Here is a 21763-nt window from a genome sequence, read left to right as displayed (position 1 = left end):
TTGCATCTCTTTACCCATTGCTCAGTCGATATAGCCGATATATTTTGGTAAATTGAAGCAAAGTACTTCATACTTAATAAGTACTTAAAAGAAATATTTAGGTTCTTAGGCATCACGGTGTCACAGTGGGTAGCACGATCACCTCAAAGCAAGAAGGTTGCGAGTTTGAGCCTCGGCTGGGTCAGTTGGCATTTCTGTGTGGAGTTTGCATGTTCTCCCTGTGTTCGTGGGGGTTTCCTCCAGGTACTTGTTTTTTTTCCACTTCTCCCCCTACAGTCCAAAGACATGTGGTATAGGTGAATTGGGTAAGCTAAATTGTCCGTAGAATGTATGTGTATGTGTAAATGTATGTGTATGAGTGTGTATGGATGTTTCCCAGTGATGGTTGCAGCTGGAAAGGCATTCGCTGGAAGGGCATTCAAATAAAAAGGTAGTACATTTAAATTTAAATCAATTTTGTAAAAAGTAGAAAAAAGTACAACATTTCAACTAAACTATCTATTTTTAAATAAAATAAATTTTTATAAATAAATTTTTTTTGATTTTTCAAGTTTTTTTTTTTCAAATTTTATTTTTGATTTTTAATTTGAGCATACTAATTTTAGGACTGTGATCTTCAGTTTTTTGTTACTTTAATTAATAATTAATTCCAGTTTTGGCTATGGTGCTGATGAATGTAATGTATATACACCAATATATTGTTGTAAAGCATCCTATAAAATATTATTTAAAAGAGAAATATGTGAGCATATGTACTTAATAATGCTGACCACTGTATAGTGTAACTATATTCAATGCCACTATATTCTATTTTAGAGGGTTGTTATAGGGAGACTTTAGGATGTTTTTTGTTGTTGCAGCCCAAATCTAATGTACCATGGCATCATTCTCACACAACTAATGGGACAAATAAGCTCCTCGTGTTGACATGATTTGTCATTTTCTCTACTTTATGTCTCTTCATATATCTCTTACTGAATGCCTAAGTTATAGTGACATTTTAAGAGCACTTTTCATCTATTTGTGCTTTTGAATCATTCCTCTAAATAGCAGAACGTGCTCATCGATGGACCTATAACAGACAAGCACTTCAATAGAATAGACCTGATGTATGAGGATTAAACCAAATATCATCTCTGTCTCTCTAGATTAGGTGAAATGACAGTTGAGACCAACTGCCTTTGGATATTCTGTCTTCCAGTTTGGTCTTTTTGTAGAACAGTTTGCTCCAGAAATTGTGTCATTTACCTTAAAATTATTATTATTATTTACTTTGTAGATCATTTAATCTGATTAAAATTCTACCTATATATTTATATATATATATATATATATATATATATATATATATATATATATATATATATATATATATATATATATATATATATATATATATATATATATATCAAATATTCTGATTTGCTCAGAAAATATTTATTCTTATAATTAATCTTAAAAGTTGTTGCTTTGCTTTTTTTTTTGTGAAAAAGGAGATACAGGAGATGTTTTTTTATGGATAGAATGTTCTAATTTATTTATTTTTAGTACATCATTTATTTGAAATAGCAATGTTTTATTTACCAACACTAATTTAAGACCAGCTCAAACTGTTTTATCTGTTGCTTAAAATGGCATACCATAGTGCAAAAAAGGGACAAACAAGAGAAATATGATGGGATTAGTTGCGTCCATAAATTACATTATTTACTTTTGTAACTTTGACAAATTAAAAGGGTCCCTAAAATTGTTATGCTTTTAATAAAAGTATTTCTTATAAAATAAAAAAATTTGGATTAAAAATTAAATTTGCAACCCCTTCCAGTTTATTTGTAAAATATTTGATATGTAAATATATAATATATACATGTATATATGTGTGTGTGTTCCCCTAACATGGTGAAAAAAGACAAGCTTTTTTTTTTTAACTTTTCAGTCTAAGGTTAATGTTGAGGTTCTGGGGGTAAAGTCTGCCTTCAAACATGATTTGTATGTCACTCTGTAGAAGAAGAGCCTCTTTGCCACAAGTCCTGACTTCCCACCGTGTAAAGAAAATTCCATGTAAATGAGACACCAAAATGCAATTCAAGTGTAAGAGCTGTGTGCTAGATGGTCTGATTAATGCTCACATGGCTTTAGAGAATAGACAGGCATATGACTCAAGGTTCAGTCTTGAATGGTGCGAAATAACCCAGCAGACACACAACATCATAGGACGTCAATAATAGGTTAGATATAAGTCTAAGCACAATGTTATTTTGACGTCTAATAATTACGTAAAATGACGTTAATATTTTGTTGATTTTAGGTTGTGTTGGAAATTTATCAACATTCAATGTCAAGCATCTTAAACCAACATCATATTGACGTCAAATACTGGCATTTATTTGTCAGGTATGGTCACCAAAATCTAACATCCAATAGATGTCATATTGGTAACTTCCACACAACCTCAAGCTGTAACATCATTCGATGATGATATTTTGTTGTTTTTGGGTTGCGTTGGAAATAACCAAAATGCAACGTTTGTCAAATGTTGGACACTGACATCGGCCTGACTTTGAGTTCTGACGTCAACCCGATTTTTATTTCCAAACAAAATGCATTGTCCCATGATGTTGGGGTACACCGTCAATCTGATGTCATGTTGACGTCCTGGCCCAGTCAGCATTTCAGTTTGCATGTTCTCCCTTTGTTCACGTGGGTTTTCTCCGGGTGCTCCGGTTTCTCCCACAGTTCAAAGACATGCGGTACAGTTGAATTGGATGTACTAAATTGGCCATAATTTATGAATGCTTGTAGGTGAGAGTGTATGGATGTGGCCCAGTACTGGGTTGCGGCTGGAAGGGGATCCGCTGTTTAAAAAAAACATGCTGAAATAGTTGCTGTTTCATTCTGCTGTAGCGACCTCCGATGAATAAGAGATTAAACCGAAGGAAAATGAATTAATGTGAATTGTTTACGAATTGCAACCACATGCGTTATCATGTGTGGCAGTCTGATTATTGTATTATTCATGAGGCACATAAAGCACAGAGGATCTCATGATCTAGTGTTTGACAAGGATGTTGAATTGGCCAAATGTAAAAAAAAAATAAAATAAAATAAAAACAAGGGTTCACACTTGGCTAGAATAAAATACAAACATTCAGCAGACCAGAACTGAAAACTTGGGCTTCAGTCCACCTCATAATGAACTGTGGTGTGATTTAATTGAAATGTTAACCCAACACTGACAAAAATTATCCAAATCAACCAACAACAGTTCATAGTGCCAGAAGATGCAACTATAAAGAGAACATAATGCTCAAAACTCCAGTGTGATTAGTCACAAACCATATTCAATTTTAACCTTCAGGTTTAGTCTTAAAAATTAACCTATTAAAGAAATAGACCACCCAAAAGTACATGCTGTATAATGGTATTTAAATGATAGTACCCTTTACTTTGAATAATAGTAACCTTTATTTAACCAAGTAAGCCAAAAGAGAGCCAGTCCTCATTTACAATGATTTCCTGGCCAAGAGACAAAATATAAAGCAGATACGAAACAGAAGTTTCCCAGAAGAACCCATACACCAGCAAGGCATTTCTGTTACAAAAACAAATCTATTTGCTTTATATGAAACAAGTTAAGCCCCCGAAGATATATGGGTTTGATGGTGGATTTATGTGTTTTTGGAAGCTTCAAAATAAAAGCCACCATTATACAGTAAGGAAAATCCAGGGTAAAATGTAAATGACTGTTTTTCTGACAGAACAAAGTCACAGAGGATGGCTTAATGATTTTAATTTAAATTAAATAAAATATTTTGGGTGAACTATTCTTTTTAATTTTTTTAACCTTTCATTAAATTTTTTTTAATTTTTTGAGTGTACACTATGTAAATTATGTGAGGTTGTTTCACAGAATTAAATAGGCCCTCACTGTTTATATATTTAAACACCAGGTATCAAAATGCCTCTTAATAGTATTTTTTTGTTACGTTTTCATATTTTATGTTATTGTTTATATTTAATGTTATGTTATTTTAATAGTAATGTGCTTATGCCTCATTTCTGAATGTTTTGTTCCTCGCCACTGTCGCCACTGTCCTGGTTTGGGACTTGTGGAGCTGAGCATTGATAGAGTTGCTCTTCAGTTTTTGGACTTTCAGCAGTTAAAATTAAACTACACTGAAATGAACTAAACTGAATTTTAACTCTGAACACTGGGCTGAATAATTTACTAGAACTTTTTTGTTAAGCTGCTTTGACACAATCTACCTTGTAGAAATACTATAGAAATAAACATGAATTGAATTGAATTAAATATTTGAAGAGTTTAAATGCAAAAATCTCTAATTGCCATCTAAAATTTTCCTTTAAAATGAGCATTTTTATCAAGCTTCTGTGTGTAGATTTGGTAATATCACTTTTATGGCGGAGATTAAATTCTTTTCCTGATCTTTAAAGTTAAATATTTTAACATAAACAAAGGATGCTGAGAAAAATGTTCATTTTTGATGGAAAGGTTTTTGCATCTGAACTCTTCATTTATCATTATCATCAACCATTGCAACTGTACCTTTATGTAACATAAATATGAGAAATGTTTTGACAAAATGTAAGACAATTACATTACCATGTGTGGATAGAGGGTGGGGGGTGTCTATTATATTTATTAATGATTTATTTCATTTATTTATTTATTATTTTGCTAATTGTAAAAAACAAAAAAAGAAATGCCCTGATATTCTTTGTACACTTGCAATGACCTGAAGACATTCTTTGTCTGACACTCTAAACAAGACCTTTGAATCTAATTTCAGACCAGCTTAAACAGATTTATCAGTTGCTTAAAATGGCATATCATAGTGCACAAAAATACAAACAAGATATCTGATAGGATTAGTTGCGTCCATCAAAATCTGCATTATCTTATTAAGATATATACACCTTCTTTTGTTTGCGGTCTAATTTTATTGATGGCTGGGTGTAGTAAACACAAGAGTATTCAAAGTTTTAACCCACCATAAAAAATCTTTAAATCCAATTTAAACCTGGAGAAAAATAGAAAGTTTGGTCATTTAAAAGAAAAAAAAATCTGTACTATATGGTTCTAATCAAATAAGCATGTTTGTGACATTGATGATGCTTTGCACAGACGGTCAGATGCTCTTCTCAGGAAGGCAAACTCTATTAAACTTTGCACGTAAAATTCTTCAGCCATTACTAATGGAGCGGACACTTCAATGAAATGATAAACCTCTTTAGCGACCCATTTATTTCCCAGCTACTACTGTATATCACAAGCAAAGATGTCCACACTCATTGCATTAATCCACTGCTGATCTGAGGCAGATTATAAACTCATTACTTCTCAAATGTCCTCTTCCCTCAATGTTTGCGATTATCTACTGAACAGTCTTACAATTTCCGCTATCGATACAATCTTCCCATCCACTTCTTCAAAGGCTAACCAGTTTTCCAGTCATTGTTCAGCAGACTGTTTCATTTACGAGAAATGTGAATGATTTGCTAGTGTGTATTACTCACTCTAACTATACAAGTGACCTGCAGAATGTCAATTCGGCTTGTTTTGTTCTGTTCGGCTTCAGCCAATGGAGTCAATAGAGTGGCTTGTGGATGGATAGAAGTACAGTATAAATGGAAGCTAAAACTAAGGTATTGACAGTGGCGAATCGAACTGCAGTGTTTGATACAGTAATTGCCTCTTAAGAACTCAGTCCGACAAGAGGGCGATAAACCCAAAGTTGGCCCCTCTTGCCTTTCTAAAAGCTTTTATGTGTTCTCAGTTCTACGCACCAATCTAATTGAAAGCAACATCAACTGCGCCTCATGCTCTTACAAAAACAGTAAATATGTCTGCCTAATTCCATCTCAGCAGGCTATTGATGTATTAAACGGGTGTTATAGAGATTATATGAAGTAGAGGATTTGAAACTAATGGTCTTTTGGATGAATTCAGATATTGATAATTGTATAGGCATTGTAGTGCCTCTGTTATGCAAATTTAAGGTTCCTAATTTTTGGTTTTAAAGGCGAGTGCAATGTTTGCATTCATTCAATGTCAAAACACATTCTCATAATGTGTATTTGAGCATTATTATTTCATAGTTTATTTCATTCAAGGATTATACAACCCATTGGCTTTAATTCTTTAGTTGTTTTGGTTTATGGAAATAATACTGAATAAACAATCAGTTTTTCATTTTCTCACAGATTTTAAAATGAAAAATAAAAATGCATGGTTATAGCCAGTGTGGGATGCATATACAAAGTAACGTTGCTGTAATTAAAATGTGTTTCTACTGAAAAATTAAAGGGTTGACGTTCCATTTTTAGTTTTTTTAAATGCTAGTTTCAGTCTGTTAGTTTTAAGGATATCAATTAGCTAGTGTGCACCAAAACAGTGACAATTTGCATTTATTCATTCATTTTCTTGTCAGCTTAGTCCCTTTATCAATCCGGGGTCGCCACTGCTGAACGAACTGCCAACTTATCCAGCATGTTTTTACGCAGCAGATGCCCTTCCAGTCACAACCCATCTCTGGGAAACATCCACAAACACTCACTCACACACACTCATACACTACAGACAACTTAGCCTACCCAATTCACCTGTACTGCATGTCTTTGGACTGTGGGGGAAACCAGAGCACACGGATTAAACCCACACAAACACAGGGAGAACATGCAAACTCCACACAGAAACGCCAACTAAGCCGAGGATCGAACCAGCGACCTTCTTGCTGTGAGGCAACAGCACTACCAACTGCGCCACTGTTTCGCCCAATTTGCATGTATAAAAAATATAAAACTGATATAAACATGCAAAGCTTGCAGATTGTCACTTTTGCCTAAATGGATCAACATTTTTTTCTGTCAACTCATACTTGTTTCTCATCAAATCTTGATCAATCAAATTCTTTGTAGTATTTAACATATCTCGCCACCTACAAGATGATCTTGTTTGCTCATTTAATGCGCTTGATCTCAATCACTCTCACTGGCAGAGCAGTGATAAAAACAAAACGCTATTGTCTGTTTTTTAAAAGGGAGGAGCTATGTCCCGTCCTGCCCTCATTTTTAAGTTGAGATCACGCCAAACCTATAATAAAAAAATCCACATTTCAAAGCACTTCACGGGACCTTAAATTACAGTTACTTAAAATATACACTCAAAAAATGATTCTGCTGCTTGTTCAAACTACTTATGTAAACTGAGCTGAAAACAATGCAATACTTGAGAGTTTTTGCAGAACAACTTAATTATTATTTTTTTTAAACAAAACGTTAAAATCCGCTTAAATTTGTTAAGTTATCTTAATTGGTTTGTGTTGGGAAAACCTGAATGAATTGTGTACAACCCTGCATTTTATTACAGTGTATTCGCCTAAAACACTGTTCATAAACTGTCAGAGAATTGTAAATATACTGGTATACAAATAATTGAAGAAGCTTTTCAACTTAAGAAAGTTAAATTCAGCAGATAGTTACACATTTTTAGAAACAATGAATTGAGTCTGAAATTAATGTATCTTATGTATATGAAATATGGTGTCATCATTACATTAAAACATTCTGTGTTTTGATGTTTAAGCTAACCTAAATGTTATTTATTTTAATGAAGCTAAAATACCCTGTAAAATTGAAAGAAGTTTAAGAGTTTAATTTGTAGTCTGTATTTTTTGAGATTCAAAATATTACATTATCTGTGTGTTCAAACTACTTATATAAAAGGAGGTGAATCAACACAATTCTTGATGTTTTTTCTTTCTTTCTACAAGATAATCATTTTCTGTTCAATCCACTTTATTTGTAAAAACAATAAGTTGACTTAATTGCTTCATGTTATCCTAACACAAATTGATTGTGTGGAACCCAGCATTTTTGCAGTCTATTGTAAGTAGTATTGACTCAAGTAAATTAATTACTTATTGAGTAATTAAGTCACTTTTCAGACAAGGACATTAGAAAGTAATATAAATACAATCTTAACCCAACACTATTTCTTGTAGAAGCTTTTGATTGTTTTGTGTCTAAGCACGGATTTTGTATAACTGAAGCACTATAATTATTATTTTTGCATATTGTTAAGTGACAATATTATGTTTTAGTCAGTGATTGTTACTTAATTTAAAAATTATTTTTTTTAAAAACTAAATTCTAGGTTTGTGCAGGATGTAAGACTTACTAATAATTACTGAAGACTTATTTTGAGACACAATAACTCATTTTTATCATTTAATTTTATCTCATACTTTGATCTTTAAAACTTTGCTGAAAAAAAAAAATTATGATGAATTAGTCCTAACCGCATATGTTTTTAGGTTAACAGCAGTTGTTTAGGTTAATCTAACTAAGTTGTTGTAACTTAATTTATAAGTTACGCAAGCTGTTTTAAGTGAGTTTAACATAATATAAATTCAATGGACTAATAAGCATAAAGGGCTCACACACTGTATGGAAGTTAATATAAAAAAGCTTATTTTCTCATTCTTTTCTTTGGTCTGGTTAAGTTTATTTTGTTTTGGAAGTAAATGACAACCAGTCTCTTACATTTTTCAAAATATTTACATTATTATATTTACATTTTTAAAAAATATATTTTTTTTGTTCAAACAAAAGAACGGAAAAAAAAACTCAAACAGGTTTGTGACAAGTCAAGGTCGAGTAAATGGTGGATTAAATAAAGAAAGAACTTTCAGTTTTGTTTTCAGTTTTCATTCTCTGATTTCCTTGTCCTTTACTGTGTAAATGTCGTACACGGTCCTCATCTGTAATCATCTCCTGACATTTTCTTCTTGCACTGTTCCCACAGGTGGCGATGGTGCAAGATGTTCGACATCCTTTCCCGACTGTAGATGTTCCAGATCATGCTCATTACACCATCGGCTCTGTCATTCTGGCGGTGGGCATCACCGGCATGGTGGGAAACCTTTTGGTCATGTATGCCTTCTGCAAGTGAGTCCTGATGTACAGCATCTTTTTTTTTTAGCTTATCTGCTCATTTAGGGACAGATTTTCAGAGGCCTTTTGTCATCCAGTGATGGGAATAACCTGTCACTAATATAATTACTACAGTATCTTTAGTAATGTAGTGTGTTTTTGTTACATTTGCTACACTGTAAAAAATAAATCCGTTAAATTTACGGTAAAAAAATGGCAGCTGTGTTTGCCAGTACTTAACCGTAAAAAACATGGTACAATCCGTAAAAGTAATTTCTCATTTTTACGGTAAACTACCGTCTTTTATTAATTTATAGAGGTAATATGTCTGTATTTTGAATGACCAACATCTACACATCTTTTGTTACACAGTTAGACACGTTTGCACATCCATATGCAGGAGGTGATGAGGAAGTTACATAATGAGCCAGTTCTCATCACAATCAACTTTTCCCACAAACAGAAATGAGTATCAGCATATAGAAGGTGCTCAGTGTCATTCACACAGCAACTAAACACTAGTGTGGTAACACGCATAAAACTATGTTGTATAATAAGTCATGAAAAAAAAAGTCATGAAATAAACATTGTTTATCAACATTAGATGTAACATAAATCTCTAATGTACATAACTGATGGGGAAACTACTAAAAAGTTTCATATTAATGTCAACAAAATGCAAAAAAAAAAAAAGTGATGTGCCATGCAGGGAATTCTGGGAAAGTAAATTTATGGTTATTCGTCTTTTATATTAAGGAAACATACCATTAACCAGGTTACGGATTTGTACTGTAGCATTTTTACAGTTTTTTTTCTGTTGAAATCACGGCCATTTTTTACAGTCTAGGAAGCATAATTTATTTTTAGACTTATTTGTTGGCCAGTGGTTGTGTGTGCAATATTAAAAGTTCTGAACCATCTATTTTGTGTTATTGCTCCACTATAGAAATGACAATACTTACAGTAAAATATTACATTTGATATGTGTCTCTCACATTGTCCCACAGCAACGTAGATAAAATATAGAATAGTATACAATGTTTTATAATATTAATTCTTGCAATTTAATATTTGGGCATCCAAGTTTTTTGACATAGACCTAACACAATAGATATGTTCACTCGTATTATTATTATTGTAATTATTTTTATTAATATTGTTATTATTAGTACTGCTCATTACTTTTTTATATTTATTGCTCAACTTACTGCATAAGCTATTTATAAGTTTTTCTTTAGGAGATAATATATGGGAGAAAAGTATTAAAGTCAATTAGAAATTCAATTTTATTTAGGTTTCCAGTACTCATTTTTTTTAGTACTAGGTATAAGTATTTTGTTTATTAGTATGCGTACCATTATTTAACACCTCAGGAAGCATGCCCTAATCCATTTTGTGCTTGATATACTGTGATATTTAAAAAATGCAGTTGGAGAGTTTTCTCCGTTGGGGTTCAATTGTTTGGAATAGCAGAAGACGATGATCAACATAACAATTACCAAGCCGTATTATTTCTCTGATCTTGGTAGATTGTTTTGGTCATTATGCAAATGAGCTGCTGTGTCTGTTAGTTATCTGACACATGTGGAACTTTGTATGGGATTGTGGTTTCATGCTAATTTGCTCTGTTTAGTAAATCTGACCCCTAGTGAAAGGTGTGCACCTCAAAGCATGTTTAAAAAATATTATGATTTATGGCTTATTCAAAACACGCATAACCACACCATAACAAAGACAACCAATCAGGGTGTGTTTCTAAAATCCATCATTAGCCAACTAAGGTTGCAAGTTGTGTTGTTACAAACATAGTTCGTTGATTTGCCTTTTCCCAAATCCGTCATTCCAACAAACGTTCGCAAACTGAGTCACAAACTTCTATGATTGCAACTACACCTCTGGAGCTGTAGTTAGAAACATAGTTCCTGGCTGTGTTCTATTTCTAGTGGCTCGTTTGCACTGACTGGTACAGTACGGTACGGCTCGGGTCGGTACGGGTCACCTTTATCAGGCTTGCGTTTCCACTACCAAGGGTACCCTTTTGGTGGGCGTGGTGTATGACAAAGTTTCAGTCGACATCATTTTCACTCGAGAATATGTCTACAATAAAGCTGCACAGGTCGCTCACATACAGTATCATATGAAAAGCACTTCTCAAAAAACAGATGCTTTACACACATAAATACTTGTGCATAAATGTTTATTACTAACTTTTCTATGAACATGAGTTGATTATAACTGCATATCAATGACGGTGCGAATTAGCCACACTGTAACATCTGTAATTATATTAAATAAATAAATAAATGAACATATATGAACACATACAGACCCTTACAGTCTCTGATATGTTACCAACTACAGAAGAACTGTACACTGGGTAAATCTGCTCTTCTCCATGGCTTTGTGGCTGTTTATCAAGACAACGACAGGGTTTGTTTGAGCCCGGATCGACCATGGTTGCATATATATATATATATAATTCCGCTGTAATCTCTTGCTGTGTATTTCAAACATGGCGGGTCCTTTGTTTACTTTCTGGCTTGTTGAGTCTACGAATGACGTATCTCTGTAAACCAATAGCTTTCAACTGCGCGTGTAGCTCCACCTTTTGGGACCCTTTCTGCAGTTTGAGACCCTTTCGAAAGGGTGCCGAAAAAGTGGTGAGGTACGGTTTGGTTCGGTACGCCTTTTGACAGTGGAAACGGCCATAAAAGCGTACCAAACCAAACCGTACCGTACTGTACCATTCAGTGGAAACGGGCCATAGTTATCCCATCTATGCCCTAATTATTTAGAACATTCTAAAATTTACACTTGGAATGAATTTTTAAAAAAAGTATTAAAGTCATAACTCTTTGATCTAATTTGCTTTCAAAGTTTTTGTACAGTTCAGTTTTAGTGATCTTCATGTTTACAATTGTGCTCCTTTCGCAGTGCACTTTGAAAACATCGATGTCATTAGGAACACAATCGTGGTGGATAGCTATAGGTGACCTATTATTTAAAAGCAGAATTTTAAAAGCTTGTGAAAACATCATCATAATATTATTACTATTGTTAATAAAGTATGCTTTTTCATTTCCTAATAATTAATAAATATTACATTTAATTTCCTAATAAAATACAAGTTTTTATCAAAACTAATAATGGATTTTTTTAAAACCTTGTAAAACAATATAATTTGCACAAAGAAATTATGGGTTATTTCTCTAAAGAAGTTGTTACCACCCCATTTAGAGCATCATTTTGGATGGTTTACGTTATAACTATAGTGGTTTAAACGATGTATCTGCAACAGAACTCTTGCGCAAAACTGGAACAACGCATAAAACATTTGTGCCATTTCCAGTCATTTGAGTCAAAGAGATCAAAATTCACTTCTGGATACATTGGTGCAAAATATCATAAGAAAAGTCACTGCAGGCCTTATTTATTAAATATTAAATTACCTGCGTTTTTGGAGGTGTGAGAGCAGTCTTTGGGAGCGCAGCTGCTCATAACCGAACCACTTTGATGATAGACTTTGGCTGAGGGATTTTAGAATGACCAAAACTTCATCCATCTACAAAAATTCAACAATTCAATATGGTGTGTCCGCTGGTATGTCCATTAATGCTGTCCCATCTTGCCCTTTTTTGTTTTCATTTTGTTTGTTTGTTATAGTTTATTAAAAAATAAGCTTTCATGTCTTTTCAGATGTGCATGCTGAATTTATTTATTTATGAATTGATTTATTCTTTAAACGTGTTTCCTTTGTACTTCATGCACATTTTTCTAATTCGATAAAAAGTTTATTCTACTTAGTTGTGAACATAAGTTATTATGTGCAATATCAGAAATGTATGAGCAACTTAGCATTTCCATTAAGTATTTTTTTCTAGATTTTCTAAAATGTTCATAAAAATAGGTGGATGGAAATATACTGATAAACCAACGCAATTCGTAACTTTTTGATTTAGTGGTTAATTCGTATGAATTCGTACGATCTAATTTGTACAATTTAGTATGATTTGCTTATTACTTAATGAATTTTGGGGTTAGGGGTTGGGTACCATGCCTCCTTTTTAAAATCGCACATTTTCGTACGACTGAACTTGTGAGAATTCATACGAATTAGTCACTAAACTGACAAAATGTAAAATATTTACATTTCCTTGTGAGATCAGGCTGGATAAACTGATGTTCTCTTTTTTAAATTCAGAACTTTATAATTTGTCTTTTGTTTTGTTTATGTTTTCAGGAGCCGGAGTTTGAGAACACCTGCCAACATGTTCATCATCAATCTTGCTGTCACTGATTTCCTGATGTGTGTCACTCAAACACCAATCTTCTTCACCACCAGTTTGCACAAGCGATGGATCTTTGGAGAAAAAGGTAATCCAGCTGTTAGAAAATCACGACTTGATAAAACAAATCTTTTGAAGGCATTCAAGATTTCTTGTACAGATGTTAAGAAAGAGCTGGACGTCAGGGGAACTGCATTTTTTTTTTATAGCAGATTATCTTCATGATTCACCGATTGTAGTACAGATGAGAGGAAAGTACAGAACAGATAATGCTAGAGGATCACATTTGGAGAGGGATTATTCATTGATGCATAACTGCATCCTGGTCAAGGAGAAGAAACACCTCAGTGTCCTCAGAGGTCATAGCGGAAGAATCAGTGTTTTGATGACAATGCAAAGAGGCTTCTTTAAATCAACCATCATTATGTGCAATGGAAATGTTTTTGGTACATCAAGCAGAACGAACATAATTGGGGATACATTTATCAGTCTTTTTTCAGGGTGTTATTATTGAGGAGAATAACTGTGGTAATTATGTTTTCATCATCCTAGAACAACAATAAACATAAATATATTAAAAACAAATATTTTTAGGAAAAGCACATATTATTACTTGTTTATCAACTTTTTTTCTGCAATTAAGACATTTAATTTGGTCAGTTGAGTGTGCCTTTTGATTTGTCTAATGAATCTTTCTCTCTCTCTCTCTAATTCAATTAAAATTAAATTAAACTTGCTTTATTGGCGTGACAAATGGATTGCCAACGAATTTGCAATGTTTACATTAAATTGAACATACTGTATAAAACAAATGATATATAGTAGTGATAAAAAAATAAAATAAAAATAATACAAATATATATATATTTGTATTATTATATATGTATGTTACACCCTATATATATATATATATATATATATATATATATATATATATATATATATATATATGTATATATATATATATATATATATATATATATATATATATATATATATATATATATATATATATATATATATATATTTATATTTATATATATATATATATATATATATATATATATATATATATATATATATATATATATATATATATATATATATATATATATAGGGTGTAACAGTTCAAAAAAATGCAAGTTGTTAGGTTAGGTTTGATACGACACAGTGGTGCCACGGTTCGGTACGTTTTCGATGCAGCACAAAAAGAAAAAAGCCAGAGGATTATAAAAGTATGATCTTGTTTTTTTTTTCTTTTACTTTAAACAGTGATAGAGCTATACTTCTGGGGTTTCTGCTTAGGTTTGTTGCAGATCCGGTTTCTTCTTTATACTCAAAACCAAAAAGCTTCCGATAAAAAATAAATGTAATATGTAGTAGTTAAACAAGTAAAAAGAAAAGAACAATTTAGTTTTTATATGGAACTCAGACTCAATCAATTTTTAAATATTGTTTTATTTGTTTTTGACGGTCACCTGATTTAGTGGATATGAAAGCAGGAATTATCTGACTGAAATGGGCTTATCAAGTAATAATGTAACCGGGCTCTATAACATTTAACATTTTTTTGAAACCTGAAATTTCCACTACCGTTTAAGGTCTCTCATATCCACAGCTATAAATGTACTGATCGCCTCGGCCTTGTTTTGAATGAAAGTCATTAGAATCAACAGCAAATCAGCAGAGTATCAATAACGGGCTTTTATTGGTCATTTTTGTAAATTACATGACTTATACCTGTTAAGTTTTGTGCCATTGCTCTATAATGCAGTGAAGTATTGGGCGCGTGTGTGTGGGGGAAACTATATTTCTGACGGCAGACACGTGAACTAGGAGAAAGTTTTCCTCTCGTGCTTGAACTACATCTGACTGTTCATAACGGCTTTAACACACACTTTTCAAAGATGAAAACACTACGTAATCCACTCAAAACTCTATTGAATACCATTTTCGGAGTGCAAATTTTCAGTTGTAAACGCTGTAAATCGAAGTTCTAAACATTCTACCTGAAGACGCTGGTCGCTATGGCACCATCCATGCAGCTGCCAAGAAAAAGGTTTGTAGGAGGATGACATTAACTAGCCATTTTGCGAACTAGTACAATGTGTGCCTGACAGGAGTTGTGTTTGGAGGTGGGCGGGTGTGTGCGGTGATATGTGAACAGGTAGGTTATTGAGATTGGCTGTTCTGGGGTCGAGGGTTGCTGGGACAACAGGGGCGGAGCTAGCACGAGTAGGCTGACAGTGACACAGAAGGCAGCAAGATTGCGTGCATGTTTAATAAAGTGATATACTGAGTTCAAAAGCGATGTTCTACTGTTTAACATGACAGCGGGGACGGCAGCATGTTGTCTGCCACGTCATTTAGGATACCATGTTGAGCGTTGTTGCACTGAAAACATTATATTTTGTATTTCTTCTCTTTTATTTTTTTAGATATTAGTCTAAATCGAATCGTTCGGTTTGCAATGCGTACCGAACCGAAAGTCTCGTACCGAACGGTTCAATACGAATACGCATATCGTTACACCAACAATATATACATATATATATATATATATATATATATATATATATATATATATATATATATATATATATATATATATRTATATATATATATATATATATATATATATATATATATATATGTATATATATATATATATATATATATATGTATATATATATATATATATATATATATATATATATATATATATATATATATATATATGTATATATATATATATATATATATATATATATATATATATATRTRTATATATATATATATRTATATATATATATATATATATATATATATATATATATGTRTATATATATATATATATATATATATATATATATATATATATATATGTATATGTATATATATATATACATATATATATATATATATATATATATATATATATATATATATATATATATATATATATATATATATATATATATATATATATATATATATATATATATATATACATAAACGGAGAGAGGATTTTTTAACACATATCTAAAAAAGTTAAACGCACAAGTTGTTTGTGTCTGCAGTGTGTGCATGTGAACTTTGTAATGATATTCTGTGTGACTCATCATTGTAACTTCACAACAAATACATCAAACATTAATCAGCTTACTGTAGTGTTTCTCACAAAAGCTTAATGAGATCTGCTTCCTTGATGTCTGTCACTGTGCTGTTTATTTAACGCACACGGGCAGAGATTGAGGCACACTCTGACAGGCACGTGGGAAAGGTGGGTTGGGAGAACTAGCATTAAAGGCACAGCCAACAAAACAGCTACAATGTGTTCAGAGCAAAAAATTCCAATATTTTGAAAGGTATAATAAATAATCTGATGGGTGTTTTAAGCTGAAACTTAGACATTCTGGAGAACAGAAAACCTATCCTAAAACTTGAAAAAGAGTTAAAATAGATACCCTTTAATGATAATGAGTACAATTTGCTTAATAAATAGCACATAAAACATTTTTGGAATTGCACATGTGCCTTAATGTTCCTTTACTTATTCATAAACAACTTTGAGGGAATAAAAAATGTAATTTCCTCAAATGGCTTGTTTATCTGCACGTTTATATCTATGTATTTTTATTCATTCTTAATTTTAGTACATGAAGATAATTTGATGCCATATTTCCTTGTCAACTACAATAAAAAAATATTGTTTTACTTGTTCAAACTACTTATTTAAAATAAGCTGAAACAACACAATTCTTAAAATTTCATTGGAACAACTTATTTTTTTATGTTCAATCCACATAAGTTTGCTAAAAGTGTTAAGTAAACTTAATCGATTTGGGTTGGAAAATATGAATGAACTGTGTGGAATTCTGCATTTTTTTTACAGTGTAACTGACATCAAATGAGTTGAAATATTTTTAAATATTTAATTTCACTTGATTTTTAAATATATATATATTTTATTTTGTTGATAACAATAGTATTTTGTGTTGATTGATCAAAAATGCAATGTTCTATTGTAATAACAAATCTACTTCACATTTGTTCTAAAAACCAGAGGTGAATTAGCATAGTTGAGACATTTTCTCTTCATGGCTTTCTAGAATAGCAGTAAATGCTCCATGACTCAACAGCTCCATGCAAATGCATTAAATTACAAATGTGATCTCTCATTCAATGAAGCTCTCCTAAACATATCACTCTGCTTTGAATTTTGATATCAGTCAAAAAAATAAAACAATTCCTGGAAGCACAACATTGACATGATTATACATGTTCATCTGGTGAGCAGAAGCAAATGTGGGATAATGGGTTGCTCTAATGTTAGGCTTTCGAATAATGGCAGTAATGAAACAGAAAATGCAGGTTGACCGAGGTTGCCTGGGATCACTGATGGTCTTGTTTAGTTTTCAGACCTTTTAAGCACTTGTTCTTTGAAGTGAAGTAGTTGCTGTATGGTTGATGAGGTGGAATGAGCTCAGTTAAACTCTCTCGAGTCTCTCGTCCACCTGAGGTTTTTGAGAGAGATCTGATGTTCAATAAAACACTCTCAAACTGCTGTAGAAGAATGAGAAAGTGGCATCCTTTCTTTCTTTCACTCATTTATTTATTGTTATATGAATCAATGATGTCTTAAGGCAAGACACTGCAGGCAAAGACAAAGTTTTTTTTCCATTTGACTGTCAGTTTTGAATTTTTTTACTTTTTTTCAACTTTTCGTATATACTGTATATGTATACAGTTAGGTCCATAAATATTTGCACATCGACACAATTCTAAGAATTTTTGCTCTATACAACAACACAATAAATCTGAAATAAAACAAACTAGATGTACTTTAAATGCTTTAACTTACATCCAAATAAGGTGACTGTTGTAGGAATTACAACAGTTTGCATCTGTGTCTCCCACTTGTTAAGGGTCCAAAAGTAATGGAACAGAATAATAATCATAAATCAAACTTTCAGATTTTATTACTTGGTTGCAAATTCATTGCAGTCAAATACTGCTTAAAGTCTGGAACATGTAGACATCACCAGACGCTGGGTTCAATTTTTTGTGGTGCTGGCTGTATTTGTACTCTTGTTGCTGGCTGTATTTGGGCAGAGTAATACACAAAGGGTAAAGAGGCTGTACGGATGCTGATATTACTTAAATATATCACAGCTATCAGCCAATTAGATTCAAGATCCAGACAGAACTGTATAACCCAAAATATAGATATGTGTTGATTTTGTCATTCTTTATCAATTTGTATCAGTAGATTTTAACAACAGTGCAGTACTTTATTACAGTAACAGCATTTACAGTAACAGTATTTTAAAGTCAGTTTTCTCAAAATGAGTTTTTTATCCTGCACCAAACTTTAGTTTAATTTATATGTGTATTCTATTTTTTTTACAGGTGGAAAGTGTGTTGGTATTTACTTCTTTCTATTTTTTTGTACTAAATTACTTAAATATTTTTTGATCTTTTAAATGATAAAAAAATATTCCAAATATAGCATTTATTCAATTTAATTATTGTTTATTTAAAATTAAATTAATTTAAATTAAATTAAATTAAATTAAATTTGCAGTTTCTTAAAGGAGTGGTCAGTCAGCTGTTTTCAAATGTTTAATTATGTTTATGGGCATTCATTGAAACAACCCAGGCTCATTCTGATTATGTACCCCTATACACATTCCTGAATTTGTTTTCACGAATCCGCCAGAGGACACTGTATGCATTTTGAGATCTCAAATTTCTTTCACGAGTGCCATGCGTGCCTGCTCTTCACGCATTATTCTACCAGAGGCCGCTTTCAACTGACTGACCCACCTTCCTCCTTCCCCAAACCCAATCGATAGTTTTTTAAAAAGCACAGATTGACCAGCTCCCACCCACTTCCCTGAACCCAATCGACAGTGTTTTCAAAAGCAATCCAGAAAAAGAAAATCCCTCACAGCAGCCTGATTTTTACTACATTTTCAGAATTTACCACATTCTTACCTTGTTAATTACTTGTTCATTTTATTTTTTGGCTTTTGGTTTTGTCTTACCCACTTTTTGGAATCAATCTTCGCCGGACTTGAACCCTGTTGTCACAGTCAACTCCGCTCTGCATCTTAAATCCTCCAACGTACGCGGCGAGCCACTGGACAGACTAACAGCTGAAAAAATGGTCCACATGGAGGTAAACGGTCAGATGGTAAGCGTGAAAAGAAATGGCGTCATTCCACCCTGTAGCATTCATTATAAAGACAAAATACAGCAATACGTTTTTCTGGCTACATCATTTGGGATCTCCAGAAATGTATTTATTTTAATCTTCGTGTACATTTTCAGAATGAGCCTATGTTGTGTTTAAAAACCAAAACAAACAAACAAAAAAATGCATAATTTTTCAAACAATTCCCTGTTATTCTACACCAACTGTTTTCTTTTGACTCTCTGATAAAGCTTTCTCTGAATCCTGTCCTTCAGAAATACACAATGGGCTCTGACTGGTCAACTGGCACATTTAACCACCTAGTACACTCTGAAAGAAGGCCTTGAAAAGTGAATTTTATTGAATAAAATTATCTCCCTTTGCTTTGAACTTTCAGCATTATAATTTTTAGCTATTGATGCTCAAAAGTCAACAATACACAGTAACTAATAATAAAAAAGTTAAATAATAATACATAATTCATAACACATGTCCACATTCAAGGACCCCTTCTAAATCTTACTCAATCAGAATTTAACAAGCATTCTTTGGCTTGACTTGTGTACTGCAAACATCACCTAATTAATAATATCTGAGAAACGTACAACTCCCAGCAGTTATGGATTGTTCATGTTGTTTCATAGTTAATATTTTATACAGGAGGTTGTTGTTGTTCTTTTATAGTTGGAATGCATTATTCTGTCAATGCTTATTCTTAGTTTATTTCATTTTAAGCTCTAGTTATTGCAGCGCATCAATTTAAATGAAATTTAAGGAATACTGTTTTGTGACAGCTTAAAAAAATATAGTTATAAATAAATAAGATTGAAATGTTAACTTATGGTAAGAAATGTTAACTAATGCTAAGAATAACTTTCTTAACATTAGTTGAAAAAAATAAATAAAAGTGATTTGATTTGATTCGAACCACATTTTTTTCAGAGACATTTATTTATTTTAATTAACTTTAATTTGAACATTACCAAATGCAACTTTGGATTTTAATAACATATCCATAAATGGCCGAGGACTGCCATTTTGCTAACAAATACGTAAGAAAATTTAAATGTTTACAAACAATGTTCCTCAAAGAAAGATGCAAGACATTTGTATATTTCACCTTCTACATAGCATAACACGATTCAAAGAATCTGGAGGAATTTCAGTGCGTAAAGGACAAGAGTGCAAGCCTAAGCCTGATCTGTGATCCCTCCGGTGGCACTGCACTAAAAATCGTCATTCATTTATAAGCGATATCACCACATGAGCTCAAGACTAATTTGGAAAATCTTTTTTAACTACAGAACATAGTTTTATCAACAAATGCCAGTGAAAACATTATGGTGCCTAAATGAAGCCCTATGTTAACAATGTCCAGAAGTGCCGTCCACTTCTCTGGGCTTAAAGTCATAGCAAATTTTGAAATTCCTACTTTCTTTTTTTATTTGCTTGCTCAATCCTGTCACAACTGTTTCTGTTTTGGGGTTGTAAATAATTAATTAAATATTGTTCACTATGTACCTTTTCAGAATTTTTTGCAGGATTTGTTAACTTTTGTTCTTGCTTGTTAAAAAAAGTTCATGTTAGTTTACAGTGCATTTACTAATCCTAACAGATCTAATTATTAAATTTACAATTTTATTAATAAATGTTAATAACAACTTTGCTTATGATCAAGATATGCTGTAAGGCATTATTTATTCTTTGTTTGTGTTTAATAATAATAATGTCCTTTTTTACATTTATTTTATTTTAATTAACAAAAGGGTTTTCATTTCAAGGCTTTAGTTTTAGCTATTAAATAGCTCTGGTATAATATACGGTCAGTTAGCAATTATTGCTAAAACAAAATCCTTTAGGACAATATGAGATCAAATGATTGTACATTATCCCTATCTGCAATTATACACACAGCGCTATTCAAACCATAGAACTATAATCGAGTCTAAAGCAATATTTAAACATGCAGTCAATAAATATGGGCTTTTCAATGACACATTCCTAAACTTATACCATTCTCCTGCCTGCACAATGAGAGCCCGGTTCACATTAGTGACATTTCCGAAGCAATTATAGATTCACAGGGTTACAGGGCTTTCCATTATTATTATAATTACACATCCACAGTCTCCAGCATGTGCAGCTTGTATGAATTAACTAGCATTTCTGCGTTGATAAGAAAAACATGTTTTCTTTCATCTAAGGCTATTTCAAGTCTTACACTTTTCATAAAGAAACGCAAGTGAGGTGGTTGATTTATAGAAGGACTTGCTTTTATTAGTGCTGTACAGGCAGTGGTGGACAGTAACAGCATTTTACTTCA

At 32.2% G+C, this 21763-nt stretch overlaps 1 protein-coding gene across 5 annotated transcripts in view; it reads left to right on the top strand.

Moving 5' to 3' along the window:
• opn4b (opsin 4b) overlaps positions 1-21763 on the top strand; it is a 72374-nt gene that overhangs the window by 22124 nt on the left and 28487 nt on the right. For all 5 annotated transcript variants that reach the window (XM_009306568.5, XM_073917304.1, XM_073917305.1 and 2 more), the window contains 2 exon segments: positions 8828-8970; positions 13196-13329. In XM_009306568.5, coding sequence (XP_009304843.1) covers positions 8828-8970; positions 13196-13329 — 277 coding nt within the window.

This window comes from Danio rerio, chromosome 12, assembly GCF_049306965.1.
Source record: "Danio rerio strain Tuebingen ecotype United States chromosome 12, GRCz12tu, whole genome shotgun sequence".
In the NCBI taxonomy this organism is placed as follows: domain Eukaryota; kingdom Metazoa; phylum Chordata; class Actinopteri; order Cypriniformes; family Danionidae; genus Danio; species Danio rerio.
The sequence above is the reverse complement of the archived record's forward strand: the minus strand, read 5'-3'. Positions and strand labels throughout refer to the sequence as shown.